The 17,152-nt window shown below is 49.0% G+C and overlaps 1 protein-coding gene across 2 annotated transcripts in view; it reads left to right on the top strand.

The window, feature by feature from the left end:
- The window catches only part of ADCY1 (adenylate cyclase 1), a 105,042-nt gene that overhangs the window by 69,006 nt on the left and 18,884 nt on the right, over positions 1-17,152 (top strand). The window contains exons 13-17 of one of the 2 annotated variants that reach the window (XR_006335009.1): positions 277-533; positions 818-944; positions 14,476-14,592; positions 15,119-15,265; positions 15,865-15,982. Coding sequence is in view for 1 of the 2 variants with exons in the window: in XM_043873124.1 (XP_043729059.1) it covers positions 277-533; positions 818-944; positions 14,476-14,592; positions 15,119-15,265; positions 15,884-15,982 (747 nt within the window). In the remaining variant the exon portion in view is untranslated. The remainder of the gene's footprint in view (positions 1-276; positions 534-817; positions 945-14,475; positions 14,593-15,118; positions 15,266-15,864; positions 15,983-17,152) is intronic. The other variant, XM_043873124.1, reaches the window with a different exon arrangement.

Raw genomic sequence — 17,152 nt, 5'->3', positions numbered from 1 at the left:
AAACAGGAAGGAGGTTGTGTGGGGAGGAACAGAGTGGAGTTGAGTGGTTTGGGAGGATGGTAGGGGCCTTGTGTCCCCCCGGCCCAGATCCTGGGGCTCCCCCTCTAGTAGTGAGGAGCCCAGAGGGGCCGTGAGCAGGCAGGAGTGTCCGAAACCTGGCTGTTGGCACCAGGGGAGTGGGTTGGAACCAGAGGCCATGGCGGGCTGGGAGGAGGGTGCACCCTGGGTCCTGAGTGGGGTCCCTCCCACGCTCCTGCTCCCTCCCTCCTCCTCCAGGTGGGCTGCCTGCCTTGGGCCTGGAGCTCCAGTCCCAACGGGTCCCTGGTGGTCCTGTCTTCCGGGGGCGGGGACCCAGTGCTGCCTGCCCCGCCCTGCGAGTCTGCGCCCCATGCCCTGCTGTGCGGCCTCGTGGGCACCCTCCCTCTGGCCATATTCCTGCGGGTCTCCTCCTTGCCAAAAATGATCCTGCTCGCCGTGCTCACCACCTCCTACATCCTCGTCCTGGAGCTCAGCGGGTACACGAAGGCCATGGGGTAGGTACGCTGCTCCCGCCAGAGCCGCCGGCCGGGCATTGCCAGTGTCTGTCTGCCTGGGGCTCTGTGGTTCCAATCTGCTGACTAGAAGCTCTTTGAGCTGGGGCTGCTCCCGGTCTTCACCTGGGCCCACACGCTAGTGAGCTCCTGGGTTTCTCCGTGGACGAGGTTCTCAGCCCGGGTCAGTCCCGGGCACCCCTGGGGGTGTCGCGTCTGAGGGCCTCCTGGGGATGGGCCTTGTGTACTTGGCAGTAACATTGGCTTCCTTCCTTCTCTTCCCCCAGGGCCGGTGCCGTCTCAGGGCGCAGCTTCGAGCCGATCGTGGCCATCCTGCTATTCTCGTGCACGCTGGCCCTGCACGCCCGGCAGGTGGATGTCAAGCTGCGGCTGGACTACCTCTGGGCGGCCCAGGCAAGAGGAGACCCTCTGCTTCCTTTTGGGGGGAGTGGTGATCAGGGGATCCCTTGGGAGGAGTTTCAGGTGGGGGCTCCTGGCTGGATGCCAGTGGCCATGTGGGCATCACTGTTGGGTGGAGGAGGCTGTGGTGGGGCCAAGGAGCAAGATGGCAGGAAGGCAGGAGGGGGACAGTCTGATGAACCCTGTCTGATGGTCAGAGGTTGGCTGCTTTGCTGGCCGTGAGCTTCCTGTTCCCACAGGCATTCTGGCAGAGGGACTCAGCCTCTGTAGGCTAGACATGACAGCAGGTCTCATCAGGGTCCTGGGAAACCCCTGAGGTTGTCACATCTCACATGGCCTATTCCAGATTGAGTAGATCTGCTCTGGGGGCCAGGAACCCATATTTTCACAGTGCACACAGGGGAATTCTGACACGAGAGGCCTGGGGGAGATGGAGGGGTGGCAGACCTGGGGGCTGTCCTAGGCCCTGAGGCCTGGTGGCAGGTGGTGACCACCAGAGTTCTCCCTGCTCGCCTGCCGGGAGCCAGTGCTGGGTGCACAGCTCAGCCCAGGTCACGTGTGGTGTGGTGTCTCTGCGTCCCCCTCATTGCCTGCTTGTGTCCTCTGTCACCCTCTCCATGTGTCCTTGTCACCCGCCTCTCTGTGTCCCTGGCCCTGGGAACCGGGGCCTTCTGACTTTCGGGTCCAGAGTTCAGACTCCATCGGTGGCCCTGGGCAGATTGCTTCCTTTGTTTCCTTGACTGAAAGTGGGGAGGCAGGTGTGCGGTAGAACAGAGGCTGCAGGAGGGCCTTGTCCTTCTGACACATGAAGAAGCAGCCCTTGGCTGTCTGAGGGAATTTGCTCTGTTCAGTCCCCACAGCAGCCCTGCCCAGGAGGCGGGATCACAGATGGGGATCAGATATGGATTAACATGCCCAGGGCCAGAGCTGGCATATCCAGGGGTCCCATCAGATCTGAGGTGGGTGGGAGCGTCTGCATACCAGGAACCAGAGTGTAGCCAGGGGTCCAGCCCAGAGCTGCAGCACAGAGGCGTCCGTCACTGGACCCCAGACAGGTGCAGCCTGGAGGGCCACAGACAGGAGGCTGTGGGCGCCCAGGTGGCTGGGTGCACCCTGCTGTCGCCCCATGTTCCGTGTAGTGGGACAGGCTCAGACATGCCTTCTGGGGGCCCAGGCTCCTCCTCTGCTGCCTGCCCACATCCTTTCTTCAGGAGATGTTATGACTCCTGTCCACGTCCTCTGGTAGAATAGGCAGGAGGTGGGTGGTCAGTGACTGAGGCCCTGGTCAGCTGTGTCGGATGGGCCTGGAGTTAGGTGGTCTTCATTGCAACCCCCACAACCTGCCTTGGTGTCTATGTGACTCTCTTCCCTGGTCCTCAGTCCAGTCGGGTGATGACTTTAATCCTGTGTGGGAGTGTGTTGGTCGGGTTCTGCAGAGAGGAGTTTTATTCCAGGGACTAGCCTGTGAGTTATGGAGGCTGAGAAGTCCTGGATACCACGTGCCACTTCGGTTCAGTTTAGTTCAGTCACTCAGTCGTGTCCGACTCTTTGCAGCCCCATGAACTACAGCACGCAAGGCCTCCCCGTCCATCAACACTTGCTGTGAGAGAATAGGAGCGCTGGTGTCTGAGGGTGGTGAAGATAGACGCCCAGCTCAGGCCAAGAGTGGAGTTGCCCCTTCTCTGCCTTTTCCTTCTATTCAGAAGGACTGGATGATGCCCACCCCCTTGGCTGGAGTGGAGGACATCTTCCCACAGTCCAGCCTCTCAGAGCTAATCTCTCCTATGTGTCCTTACACAGACACACCCAGAAATGATGCTCACCAGCCATCTGGGTGCTCTGTGGCCCATCAAGTTGACACATACAATTAGCCATTGCACTGAGGAATAATTACAGCTTCCTTCCCAGTGGGCTTGGCTGGGGCCCTGGCACATAATAGGTGCAGACACCCTGCTCCCGACATCTGACAGGCTGTAAGTTTCAGTGGACTTCCTTAGGACAGCCGCTGCTGAGTGTTCTCACTATGGGAAGGAGGGGTTGGGGACGGAGGGGTAGGCTGCCTGTGATGGGGGCAGAAGGTGGTGATCTCTCTGATGAAAACTATTGTTTACCCTTTAGTTAACCTGGAAAAGATAAGATGCTAGTTAAGCAGGTTTCTGTCTGCACATCAGGGCAGGTTGTATGTTCAAGATCATGAGGAATTAATCCATTACTTGGGGCATACAAACGAAAGAAAGTGTGTGTGTGTGCACGTATATTCTGTATGTATGTATATCTGTGCACACATACGTAACTTAGTGAAAAACTTGGCTTATCTATTCCTTTTTATGTAGCAGCTTTACTGAGATGTAATTCACTTCTCACAAGATTCACCCACTATACAAAGTGTACAATTCAGTAGTTTTCAATATATTCACACAATTGTGCAGCCGTCACCACAGTCAATTTTAGTACAGTTTTTTTGTGTCCCCCAAGGGACCCCTGTAACCATCAGCAGTCACTCTCCATTTCTAACCACTCCCAGCCCTGAGCCACCGTCTGCTTTCTGTCCCCGTGGATTCTTCCACTCTGCAGCCTGTGTGTACTTTTAAGTCAGTGCCTGTTCTGGACAGACTAACTCCCTGTGTACGGACAGCGGGGGCCCTGAATCAGGCCTTGGAGGGAGAGACCCCTGATTCTGATTCTAAGGGGCTGTGGCCCAGCCCTGTCTTCACTCCATACCTGGCTTCTGGATTCCAGGTGGGCAGGGAGCTGCTGAGATCTGAACCCCACATTCCCTCTCCACGGGCAGAGATTCCCAGGTGGGCTGTCTGTACAGAATTGGTCCCAGTTCCTAGGCAGCGTGGCAGGGGTGGTGGTCATGAGGACATGCAAGTGGTGCACCCGATTCTGGCTCGTCCTCCTCTTCGAGGGGCTCCGGCTACTGCCTTCATGAGTGCCAAAGCCAGGCCGCTGCTCCCAGGCATGCCCACGTGATACCCAGCCAGGCTTCCGGAAGTGCCCGGCCTTCCCTGGGCCTCTTGGATGCTTGAGAGTTGGTCATGGGAGGGTGGGAGGGGCCGGTGTTGAGGAAAGGAAACAAGGAGTGTGACAGGAGGGGGACCTTCATAGAGACCTCATGGGGGCGGGGTGGGGAGGCCATCCAGAACTCTGCCTCCTGTGGGGGCAGCTGGGGTGGCAGGGTCCCATCCCCGACTCTGGAAGGCGGCCTGGTGGTGGAGTGTGATGGAGCGGGGGGCCTGGGGAGGCACCCTGAGGGGAGATACCACCATCACGGGGGCCACCAGAGGGGCACTTCTGAAGTGGCTGGGTGGAGCCTGGGCAGGGTTGGCCATTGGAAAAGGGGCTAAGATGGAGGTGGGCGTGGTCTCAGGCACATATCACTCAGTCTGGGCAGAGGGCACATTTCTGACTGACAAGGTCAAGAGAGCTGATGGCACTGGACCATCTGAAAGGTGGGTCAGGGGAGGGCAACCCTAGAGGGGTGCAGTGACCAGGGCCGCAGAGTGGAGGGTCCCCACCCCAGACCTTGGGGGTGCAGGAGTGGTCCCCGGAACCAGGACAAGGTGAGCCACCAGACAGGACTCACCACCTTTGTCCAAGGGACACGGCCAGCCTGCAGTGACCATGCTGGGAGGGACCTCATCACGCTCTGCTCCCTCCCTCCCAGCTCCTGCCTGGTGCTTCCAGTGGCAGAGCCTAACCAGAAACTGTGAGGGGGCCGGGAGGTAGGTCCTCTGGGCTGGCCCTGGGTCAGCGCAGATGTCAGGGGAAGAGAGCGGTGCACACCATTCCTGGAAAGGCCATCTGGCCACTGCAGCTTGCCAAAGCCTTGCCAGGTAGTGGAGGACGGCCTCTCTGTGGTAGACTGTGCTGCTGAACTTGGTCTTGTCCAGCCCTGGCTGGCTCTCCAGGCTGACCAGACTGGCTGGTCTCTGAGATGTGTCTGCCCTGCCATCAGCTGGCCCCTCTGGTTTAAGGTCTTTCATTTAGGAATAGACACTCAGAGCTAAAGAAGAACGGACTTAGGATGAGCCAGGAAGAGCTAGATCGGCCTGGGGGTGTGTGAGATGGTTCCCACTCATTGACTAGATGCTTGTTCTGGATCTCACTCTCAGTGGGATTGAGGCCCTTGCTGTTGGCTCTCCCAACTGGGGACTCCCTCCTCCAGGGCAAGCAGTTTCTCTCAAATGGGTGGGCAAGGGCCATTCTAGGCATTGGTGTCCCTTTATTTTTTAAGATTTTTTTTTTGATGTGAACCATTTTTAAAGTCTTCACTGAATTTGTTACAGTATTGTTTCTGTTTTATGTTTTAGTATTTTGACTTCATAGCATGTGGGATCTTAGTTCCTGGACCAGGGATTCAATGTGCACACCCTGTGTTAGAAGAGGAGGTCTACCACTGAACTTCCAAGGAAATCTCTGGTGTCCCTTTAAATGTTATTAAGTCTGGTGGTTGACCCTGTCCTGGGATTCTCCTTCAGTGATACCCCTTGTACACCCCGCCTCACCGTGAAATGAACTTTCCAGGCAGTTTGGTGCAAGAGAGAACCTCTGTGTCATGGAGGGAAGGCTTGCCTGTACGGAACACACTGACATATTTTTCTAAGGACGTGTAACATGAAATGCCTCACTTTCCTGTAAACACAACAAAACAAGAAAATTTTTAGACTTTGCCCGTTTGCCCTGTGGATATTTAAGCCTGTCATGCAGGTATCAGAGTGCCTCAAACTATTGCAAAACTGCCAGACCAAAGACTCATTGGTTAATTATTTATTGAGACCCAGTTGGTTCTATAAACCTAAATAAACAGATGGGCTTTTCCTTTCTGATGACTTCTCAACCTCTTAATCTGTAACTATCAGAATGCTTTTGCTCCAGTGATTTTTTTCTTTTTAACTCGGTGGATAATCATGATGACAATGATAATAAAACAATTTCTCTACAATGAATACCTGTTCTGAGGGTAATTTCCGTTTGTGCAGCTGCTGTTCTCGGCACTCAGAGCTGGGGCTGGCTCAGACATGAGGCTTTTGGCCGCTGGGCCGAGCTGAGGCCAGGTGCACTTCCTCTGTCACTTCCCTTCCCAGGCCTCCTTTCTCCACATGTGGGACAGTAACCTGGTCCTTGGGGTTATAGGAAGTGCATGCGACACAGTTCATGACCCTTATTTCACATCTGAAATGCCATGTGTGTTGTTCATCCTGTTTTCTTGGCCCCTGGTGTCACCTCTGGGACTTGGGTTGAGAACATCCCTCAGTGAAGCCAGTGCTTCTGGGTTTATCATGGCTGTGTTCTGAAACACAGTGCCAAGGAAATGCCCACAGAATCAAACACTGGTGCTGAATCTTGGGCTCTGAGTCCAGCAATGTTCCCCACTCAAGGGAAGTCAGACCTGTCGCCATGTTGGGAAGTGCACAGACAGCCTGGGGCGGTCCTCTCTCTGTGGCTGGTGTCCTGCCTGGCTCCATCCAGTAGCTGCTGATTGAGCACCTGGTCTACACCAGGCCTTGTTTGGGGACACTCATGTAGTGGAGCATAACCCTGCCCTGAGTGCCCAGAGGCTGATAAAGGGATAAATGTGTCAGTCACAGATGATTTCAGAACAGTGATAGAAGTGCCATTGCATTGATAAAACAGCCCATAGCCTGACTCAGCCCTCAAGTCAGTGACATTAGCCTCTAGAGGGAATACCTGGAGATTTTGGAGGAATTAGCCAGGGAGAGGTTCTGTGGCTGTTAGATGGTGTTTTATAAATGTCAGTTTAATCAGGTTGCTGACAGTGTCCTTCAGGTCTTCTATACCCTTACTGATTTTCTCTCTAGTCATTCTGTCAAGTTTAGACAGTGGTCTTGGAAATCTCCAGCTATACCTATAGATAGAGATTCCAACACCATTCTCTCTAACTTCTTAAAGTTCTATCTGTTTTTGTTTTGTGTAGTTTGATGATCTGTTATTACATGCATAAATGTTTAAGATTATGTCCTCTTGATAAATTGAAACCTTTGTCCCTCTTATCAAAAAAGACCCTTTCATATATCTTCAGTTCAGTTCAGTCGCTCAGTCATGTCCAACTCTGTGACTTCGTGGACTGCAGCACGCCAGTATTCCCTGTCCATCACCAGTTCCCAGAACTTGCTCAAATTCATGTCCATTGAGTTGGTGATGCCACCCAACCATCTCATCCTCTGTTGTCCCCTTCTCCTGCCTTCAGTCTTTCCCATCTTCAGGGTCTTTTCTTTATAAAGAGTCAGTTCTTTGCATCAGGTGGCCAAACTCTTGGTGCTTTAGCTTCAGCATCAGTCCTTCCAATGAATATTCAGGACTGATTTCCTTTAGGATTGACTGATTTGATCTCCTTGCAGTCCAAGGGACTCTCAGGAGTCTTCTCCAACACTACAGTTCAAAATATCTCCAGGCTAAAACAAAAACTCTAAATAAATATTGAACCTCTTAAAAAAAAAAAAAGACCTTTTCCTAAGTAATGCGCTTTGCTCAGTAGTCTGTTTTGTATGATATTAGTATAGGTAATCCAGCTCTCTTGTTATGTGTTTCCCCTCATTTTACTTGTAACCTTATTGTATTTTTTTTTTCTTTTTGATATGGCAGAGTTTTATTAAAGTATAAAGAGGGACAGAGAAAGCTTCTGACATAGACATCAGAAGGGCGTCACAGAGTGCCCCCCTGCTAGTCTTTAGCCGGATGTTTTCAGTCTGTTAGAAAGCTATTAATCAGATAAGAGGGACACCTCAAGGCTGACGGAGTTTCACCAGGCCCCGCTCCCACAATATGCATTTTTGAGATAGGATGGCATGAGGTGTATCATTCCCCAGCTATAAAACAATTGATATGAATACTTGTTTGTTGAGCTATTATCAGCCAAAAGTTAGTCTTAGGTGGAACCATTTTGAAGAAAGGCAAATTCCAGAGCAAATACATAGATTTTGCAAATACAAAGCAAATACACAAATCTATTAACGTAGATTAAGAAAAACATTTCCATAAGAAAAACACATTGATTAGCTCAAGGTTCGAGAAAAGTTAAGTTCAGGTGGAACCGGGTGTTGTCATGGCAACACAGAATTTTAAGAGAAAAAAGTCTGACACTTGAGGTTTGTTTCTTCCTGCTGCTTAAGGGAGAGATAAAAAATGTCTGACACTGGTAGCCTATTTCCTCCGTTTGGAGACCCCTGGCTTTCCTGCCTGTTACCCTCTCATTCTCCCCTTTTCTTTTAGGAGAATTATGTTGCCTAGGGAAAGGGGCATCGTGTTCATTCCATAACTACTTCCTGCTGTTGAGGGGTATGGTCCCTAAATTGTTGAGGCAACATATTCTCCTAACCCTCATATGTAGTCTCTCATCCAGGGACCCCAAGTAATAGTTGGAGGAGGCTGTGGCACTCATAGGAACCTGGACAACCTATTGTAACTTAAAACCTTTTAGATGGTTAGAAACAAATCCCAGTTTACAGTTACAGATGTAAGGCAAAATAGTCATTAAACCAAGTTAAAACCTAATCAAAATTAAAAGTCACATTGTGTCCATAGTTAAGGTACAATATGTTATACCAGTCGATCTTAGGATTGTTAGATGTCATCAGATCAAGAAGAGGCATCACATATGGTTGTTGTTGGTGAAGGTATTTGCAGAGTTGAAGAAAGTCCTTTCCTTGAAGTGGAGTAACCCACCATGGGAAGCCTTCAATTGATGATGAGGTTGAAAAGCTGAAAGCTGAGTCAAACAGTTAGTTCTAAGGCTTTAGGATCTATGACAATATCTGTGTGCAAAAACATTCTGTCATAGAGTCAGTCCCTTCTTCTTAGGGGCAGTTTGAGCCCTCATTAAAGCTACAGGTAGAACTTTAAACCAACTGTCTTGTGTTTCTTGAATTAGCTTACATGGGTGTCTTTTAATAATGTCATTAGCCTTTTCAACTTTTTCTGAAGGTTGGGGTCTCCAGAAACAGTGTAAGTGATATTCTATTCCTAGAGCTTTTGACACCCCTTGAATTACAGCAGCTTTAAAGACAAAGCCATTGTCACTCTGAACTTTAGAGTTTAAGATCCCACGTACATCATGAGAAGTCAGTACAGTAAGACTTTGCCCATTCCTTAACCTCAGGCTTTAGTGAATACTGCTTTTGATGTGAAAATATGTGAGGGTCATTGAGCTTGACAGTGATAGGAACAGCATTTTGTGTTCAACCCATAGTTTTTCTATCAGCCCACACTCTAGGATTTGCATTTTGTTCAATTAATGGGAGAGAAAGAGCAGGCTCCATATTTATGAAAACGGAGGCCTCGACCTTGTTCAATATATCCCTCCCCAGAAGGAGTGAGGGAGAAACTAGAAAAACAATACAGAGTCCCAGTTGCAGCTTAAAGGATGACTGAAATAATAACAGTTGACTTGTCTAGACAGTCCCATTATGGTAGTGGATCAGGAGGAAAGTGGGCCAGGAGCTTCAGTGAGCACAGAGAAAGTTGCCCCAGTGTCCAAAAGAAAATTTACTGATTGACCCTCCACAATTACTAAAACCCGGGGTTCCTCAGGTATTATTAGGATGGGAGCTTGTGTGGGGACCCCTGGGCACCTTTGATCCTGTTGTCCTGAGAGCCTGACCTCTGGGGCCTACACCTCGGAGCGCAGTCTCTTCTCCAGTATGGTCCTTTGCAGACTGGACGTGGAGCTGCGGGTGGCTTAGATGCCTGATGGCAATCCCACTTGAGATGCCCCTCCCTTTTCACCTGGGTCCATCTGGGCATTTTTCCTCAGGCTGTTTCAGAGCAAGTCTAACAGCCACTGTTGGGGCTTCAGTCTATTGCCTGGTTCTTTTTTGCCTGCTATTTTCCTCCTCATATTCTCTACCATAATATACTGTCTGAGCCAGCTACAACAGTTTTTCTAAAGACTGATTTGGTCCGAACACCTGTTTTTGTAACTTACAGCAGGTATTTGGAGCTGACTGAGTGAGAAATTTATCTCCTAAGACCCTTTCTCCCTCTGTACTTTCAGGGTCAACGTCAGTAGACTTGCCAAGAGCCTCCCGTAATCTGTCTAGGAATTTAATAGGAGTTTATCAGGAGTTTCCTTCTCTCCCTGTTCTATGTCAGTCAGCTTAGCATAGTCTAAAGTCTTAGCTTACGCTCGCTTGAGTCCTTCAAGAATACATCCGGCAAAGCAGCTCTGTTATGGGAACTGCTTGGCTCCCAGTAGGAAGGAGGGCTATTTCATGTTCCTTATTTTCCCTTGTCTCACGTTCAAGCCATTCATCTCCAAAAGTAGTAGCTTCCCCCAAAACTCTATTTCTTGAGTCAGGAGTTAGCCTGTCTGTCCCAAGACATACATTACATGTCTCCAAGTAAGGTCACAAAGTTAGCCCTATAAAGCCTTCTGTGAACTTTTATGGATCCTCTGGATAGTCTGGACCACAATTGGTATGGTTTGAATTTCTACTGAGGCTGAGGGAACCCCTCCTGAAACGGTGCCCTTGACTCTCAGCCTATTCAGTTGGGAGCCCCAGATACAGGGGCAAAGTAAGTGGACAGGAGGGAGCTGAAGGTTTCACACCCAAATCTCTACCCTTAGGACATATGTCTGGCATGTCTTGCAGAGAGATAAAGAGCAACACATGTGGCACTTCTACCCATTTCTCTTGTTTTCTACAGAACCGGTCTAATTGTAAAATAGTATCATAATTAAGAGACCTTTCAACAGGCCGGCATTCTCTGTCTTCTAAAGGGTACTGTGGCCATTCAGTATCACAGAAGATTAGGCATGTCTTTTTAAGCTCTGAAGATCAAACTTGTCTTAGCTTTTTAAAAATACATTTTAAAGGAGTGGTTCTGGAACTGCTAGCTCCCATCTGTAAGAAAGAAAAAAGCGGCATCCACAGCTGCGGCTTTTTTCAACTGGAAGCATCCTTCCCTGCTCTAGATGGGGGTGTAGACAGACTATCCACCAAAGCTTTCCTTCCCTGGTTGGACTTAGTCTGTCCCTTACCGACGCAGGCGTTTTACTCTTTGCTCCTGGTTCTACCACCAACACGGGGTAGAGATGCACCAGGGGTGCATTCCAGATAGCATCCCAAGCTGATTTAGTTTCATACCACCAAGACCTTTGTTTGATTTGCCCTTTTCTCTGATGCTACCTGAGGTGGAGCAGAGTAGTTTTCCCAGAACGTTTCCCAAGCTAGGACTCCTAGGGGAAGCATCTGTCTTTCATGTGTCTATGCACATTCCTGAGTACAGTCCTGACCGCAGTAGAAGCGGTAAGTCATAAAGGGATGAACAACAACCATGATGTCCTTTCTGAGTGTCACCACACCAGTATACGTGATAGAAAGAGAGGTGGTGGAGGATTGGCTAGTGAGGAAAAAGTGATTTTTGTTCCTGAGCTGTTAGGGCCAAGCCTTCCAGTTCATTTCCACAGATTCCACAAAAGGAATATCTAAGGAGTTGAGACAAAAGCCACCAGGAAGCCTCCTCTGGTCCACTAAGAAGAGCTAGTGCTACCAAAGGAAGAAGCCCATTTCACTTCCAATCTGACCAGATCCTGCAGCTCCCGATCTGTGTCCTTAAAAACCTCATGGTCACCAGCAGTGCTTCTGTCCACATAGATAGGAGACACAGTTGTGACAAAGACTCTTTGCCAGATCGCTTACCCCTGAGGCAGGCAGAGAAGAGAGTGACCTCTAGCCTGAGAGACATTGCTGGAGCTAGAGCTCTGCCTCGCTCCCAAACATGCTCTTGTAACTTTTGGCTCCTAGCAAGGCTAGGCGCTTCCATGACTACCAAGTTTGGGGTCTGAGTAAAAGTACGTAGTAACATAATCTATGATCCAACAGATTATGTTAGTAGTTCTGATTCCCCACGAGATTATGAAATGGTCAAAGAAAGCAGGAAAAGGTGACTGAGAAAGGAAAGTTCAGTCTACATGCTTTGCCCATGTGGGGAGCTCTGGCCGCTCCCCTAGCAGGGACCTTGGGTGACTCTTGCCATTGGCAGGTCAGTATAAATCCCGGACACAAGGCTCCCCTTTTTGGGGCTGCCTTTAGTCATTACAAGGCACCATGAAACTGCAGAGGAGGGCTCATCACTTGCTTCGTGCAGGAAGTGTCATTCATTCACACAAGCACACCGTAGATTTAGTAAAGTAAAGCAGAAAGTGGACGGAGAGTGCCCCCTTATTGTATCTTTTTATTTAAGGTGGATTTCTTGTAAGCAACATACAATTGGATCTTGCCTTTTAATCTAATTCCTATAAATCTCTGCCTTCTAATTGAGGTCTTCATTTAATTTACAATTAGTGTGATTATTGATGTGATTGTATTTTAATCTTCCATGTTGTTGTTTCCTATTTGTCCCACCTGCCCATCTATTTGTTTTCTTTTTCCTCTTTTTCTACCTATTTGGGTTAATTAAATATTTTTATTATTCTTCTTGATCTGTATTTTTATTAGCTCTAACTCTTTGTTGTGTTATTTTAATGGATACTTAGCATTGTCTTCAAGTGGTATTATACTACCTTACATATAAGAACCTTAATATTAATAACAATATATACATCAATTTTTTCCATCCTAGGGATTTTGCATTGACATCATCATAGACTTTATTTGTACATATATTATAAACCCCCAAATATATTACTATTTCCATCATAAACATTAAAGTCTATTTTAAAGATAGATTATAATGAAAAAAAATATTTTTTGTTTACCCACTTCATTATGATTTCTGGTACTTTTCATTCTTTGTGCACTTCCGGGTTTCTATCCGGTGTTATCTTTCTTCTGCCTGAAGGGCAGATGGTTCTCGCAAGTCTGTGGGTGATGAATTCTTTCAGTTTTTGTATGTTTGAAAAACTCTTCATTTTGCCTTCATGATTGAAAGATACTTTTGCTGGGTTTAGGATTATGAGTTTTTGATTTTTTAAATTTTCCATATGTTAAAGATACTGTTCCACTGTCTTTTGTCTGGCATTGCTTTTTTATGATATTGCTATCATCTTTATTGATGTTCCTCTGACCCCATCTCCTCTCGTGTTTCACCATCTTGACAGTGGGGTGGGGGCTCCTCTGTGCCCCATGTGGTCTGACGAGCCTGGCCCACTCTGAATCTCCACACTCTTCCCCTCTGCAGTGTAGCTGCTCTCTGTGGGGACAAGCACCAGCATTATCCCCTGCCTAGCTGATGATTGTCTGTGCAGACGTCTCACAAAGGGCCTTTTCCTCCAGTGAGACCAGTCCCAGAGTTAGAGATTAAGGTCTTCTCACTTTGTGCTTTGGAAAGGCCCTTTCCCTCTCGGTACTTCTCCAGGAGGGGGTAGTTCTCAGAGCCTGGGTGCCCCAAAGAGGGGCCTGTACACCCCGGAAGGCAAGTGAGACGGCACAGGAGGGTTTTGGAAGAGGAGATCATGATGGTTGGTTTATGTGTCAGCTTGGCTGGATCATGAGGTGTCCAGTTATTTGCCCATACATTATTCTGGGTTGGTCTGGGAGGGTATTTCTAGATGAGATTAGCATTTGAATCTGGACTCAGTAGAACAGATTCTCCTTCCTAATGTGGGTGAGCTTCATCCATCCATTGAAGGAGGCCTGAATAGAACAGAAAGGTGGAGGGAGAGAGAAATGGGGCCCCTCTTTCCTGACTGCACCATTTGGGACATCTCCATTCTCAGCCCTCCTGGGTCTCAGACCTCCAGGAGTTACAGCACCAGATCTCCTGGGCCTCCAGTTTGCAGATGGCAGAAGGTGGGGCTTCTCAGCCTGGAAATGGGGGCTGAGCCCTTTATTGGCCTTTGAAAGCTCCAGCTGATCTGGGTGATGACTCGTCCAGAATTTCATGGATCCTCTGGGCCCCTAATGTTGATTTAGTTCCTTTGCTTGGTGGGGTCGTGGAGATGAACCTGGTATAGACCATCAGTGCCCTTGGTGTTCAATTTGGATGATTACAGAGAAGAATGTGTTAAAGGCATAGATTCAGAACTCTTGTTAAAGATGGTAAGGCAGATGTTATTCAGGAGCATTGAGTTAGGTGAAGGAACCACTGCAATGGGGGAGAGAGATGAAGCTCCATCCTAAATATAGCGTGGGCAAGTGGGGGTTTATAGTCAAGGAGCAGGGTGGGGGGTGGTGGATGGAAAATTATTAAGAGGAGACATCTGGGGTGAGGGATGTTCTGGCTGAACTGACCTAACAGGATTCATGCTGAGGGTAGGTCAAGGTGATCTAACATCACCTGGGGAGGGTTGGGATGAGGAATCTGGTCAGATATCTGGGGTGATCAGATGTCAAGGATGGGGTATCTGGTTAAACTGTCTTAGCAGGGTTCTTGCTAAAACTAGACACATGAACACCCCAAAGTCAGGACCCTGTTGGAAGAGGGTTCAGAGTCTGACCCAGGTGAGAGCTTGTCACACGGCAGGGTGACAAGTAAGGGAGTGTCGTACGGTGGGCTGTCAAGTGAGGGAAGGAGGCATGAGCGGGTGGCTGGGTGACTTAGTAGAGGACCCCCTTCGCAGGCAGAGGAGGAGCGGGACGACATGGAGAGAGTGAAGCTGGACAACAAGAGGATTCTCTTCAACCTCCTGCCAGCCCACGTTGCCCAGCACTTCCTGATGTCCAACCCTCGCAACATGGTGAGCCTGGGGCAGTGGCCCCTCTGCCCACCCTCAAGGGCGGGGCCAGATCCAAGACTCCTGGGGTGTGGGGTTGACAGGTGCTCAGAATTAGCATGTCCTCCCCTTTGATCCTGGGAGAGAGCATCGCATCCACTGTCCCCACAAGGAAGGCAGGATGCTGCAGTAAGTCACACATGAGGTTGCAAAACGCTGCCTTGAGGCCTGGGTGGCCCCCTCCTGGCTGAGTTTGGGCAGCAGGTGCCTTCGAAACCACACCCCACCTGCCTGGCTATCACTCCCTTCTCTGTGCTCAGCGCATCTGGGTTGGTCTGAACATCCAAATGGCCACAACCTGCTACAGTAAAATTCTGGGACCACCTGGACAGCACAGAGCAGGGATTACAAATGCTGACTCAAAAATAAAGAGGCTCAGGCTAGGTTTTTAGGTCCTAAAGGCACAAGCCCCCAGTACCAGCCCTGAATGCTGCTCTGGCTGCCCATTCGCTGCCTGACCCGACCTTTGACTCCCCCACCCCCGCCCCAGGACCTGTACTACCAGTCGTACTCGCAAGTGGGGGTCATGTTTGCATCCATCCCCAACTTCAATGACTTCTACATCGAGTTGGATGGCAACAACATGGGCGTGGAGTGTCTGCGCCTTCTGAACGAGATCATCGCCGACTTTGACGAGGTAAGGGCTGCCCTGCAGTCCTGACACCCTGGGGCCTGGGTGTCCTTGTGTGCCCCCTCCAACAGAGTCCTGAATTGTGTCTACTGATGTAGTGTGTGTTCTGTGGATGACATGGGGCCAGGGGGATCACGTGTATTTTGTCTCGTTGGGAATCCCAGCCGATCGTGACATTTGAGGAAGAAACTTTGCCTTAAGATGGGGAGGGTGAGTGGTGGTACCTGTGCTCTTCCTTGTGAATGCCAAGCTCAGGTGGGCAGCCTCACCTGCAGGATGGGCGGGCAGGTGTCTCTGCACTGTCCACAGCGGGCCTCCGGTCTGTGCCTGCTTCCCTCCCTGGGGCCTGTCCTCCTCCTGGGTGATCGTGAGGTCAGCTGCTGGAGGATGGGGGTGTGTTCTGCATGGTTCTTCCTTGGTGCCTTTTTTAAATGCCTTTGTTAGAGCCCCTGAGGCCTGCATTTCTCAGTTCGATCCCAGATCGTGTCTTGTGCCCACATGAAGAAGACACATTGCTTTCCAGAATGCACCTGTCTGCTCTGTGCTTGCTTCCGGCGGCTGTACACTGCTGTGACTTGTCTAAAATGTTATGTAACATTTAACAGTTTTGTGTTTCAAACAAAGCTCATGGACAAAGACTTTTACAAGGACCTAGAGAAGATCAAGACCATCGGGAGCACATACATGGCCGCTGTGGGACTGGCGCCTACTGCTGGGACCAAGGTGAGTGTGGACTGACAGGTGTGCCCTGTTCGGGGACTGGGTCCTGGCTCTGTCCCCAGCTGCCCAGGGACCATGGGCAGGCTCCCTGCTGTGGGCCTCAGTTTTTCCTCTGTGTTGGATTAGGGAGCAGCCTGAAGGCTGTCTTGTCAGTGGCCAGTTCTCTGTAGTCACAGCCTTCTATGGAAAATCAATGCAGAAGGCTGAACACAGAACTTCCTCCAGCCCTGCCTCCTCAACCCCCATCCCCCCACTCCTATCCTGGGAACTGGCACTACTGAGTATTCCTCTTTTTCAGTTCAGGATTCTGAATAAAATCCCCAGACTGCCCCTATAAAAAGGCAGAAAAAATAGAGGAAGATATAAAAAAAAGAAAAAGCAATGAATAGAAAGCAGTTATACATATGGTAGATGCTAATCGAATCAGCAGTCACCTTAAATGTGAGAGGTCTAAATACATCAATTAAACAGCAGAAACTGACAGAGTCGCTAAAATTCAAGACCCAACTAGGTTTTCTGCAAGAAATACACTTTAAATATAAAGCCACAGATACATTGAAAATAAAAGGATGTAGAAAGAGATACCATGCTAGCCCTGTTAAAATTTCAAGTAACTATCTTAATTTTAGACAAAGCAAATTTCAGATCAAGGAAAATTATCAAGGATGAAGAGGTACATTACAGAATGATAAAGAAGTTAATTCTCCAAGCATACATAGAAATCTTTGATATTTATGTACTTAACAACAGGAGACAAAAACTGATAGAACTGCAAGGAGAAGTAGATGAATTCTTTATTATAGTTTGAGACTTCAGTACCCTGCTAATGGTAGTTGGTAGATCCAGTTGGCTGGAAATCTGTAAAGAGAACTGAACTGAACAGCATCATCAATCACCTGGATGTAATTGACGTCTATAGACTACTTTATTGAAAAACAGCAGAATATACTTCGTTTAAAGCTCACTTGGGACATTTACCAAGATAGATCACATTCTAGGCCATAAAACACAGCTTAAAAAAATTTAAAAGAATTGAAATAATGTAAACTATATTCTCAGACTAGATTGTGATTAAAGTAGAAATCTACTGTTGTTGTTTAGTTGCTAAGTCTTGTCCGACTCTTTTGCGACCCCATGGACTGTAGCCTGCCAGGCTCGCCTCTCCATGGGATT

The sequence above is a fragment of the Cervus elaphus genome, chromosome 18 (genome assembly GCF_910594005.1).
Source record: "Cervus elaphus chromosome 18, mCerEla1.1, whole genome shotgun sequence".
NCBI lineage: Eukaryota > Metazoa > Chordata > Mammalia > Artiodactyla > Cervidae > Cervus > Cervus elaphus.
The sequence above is the reverse complement of the archived record's forward strand: the minus strand, read 5'-3'. Positions and strand labels throughout refer to the sequence as shown.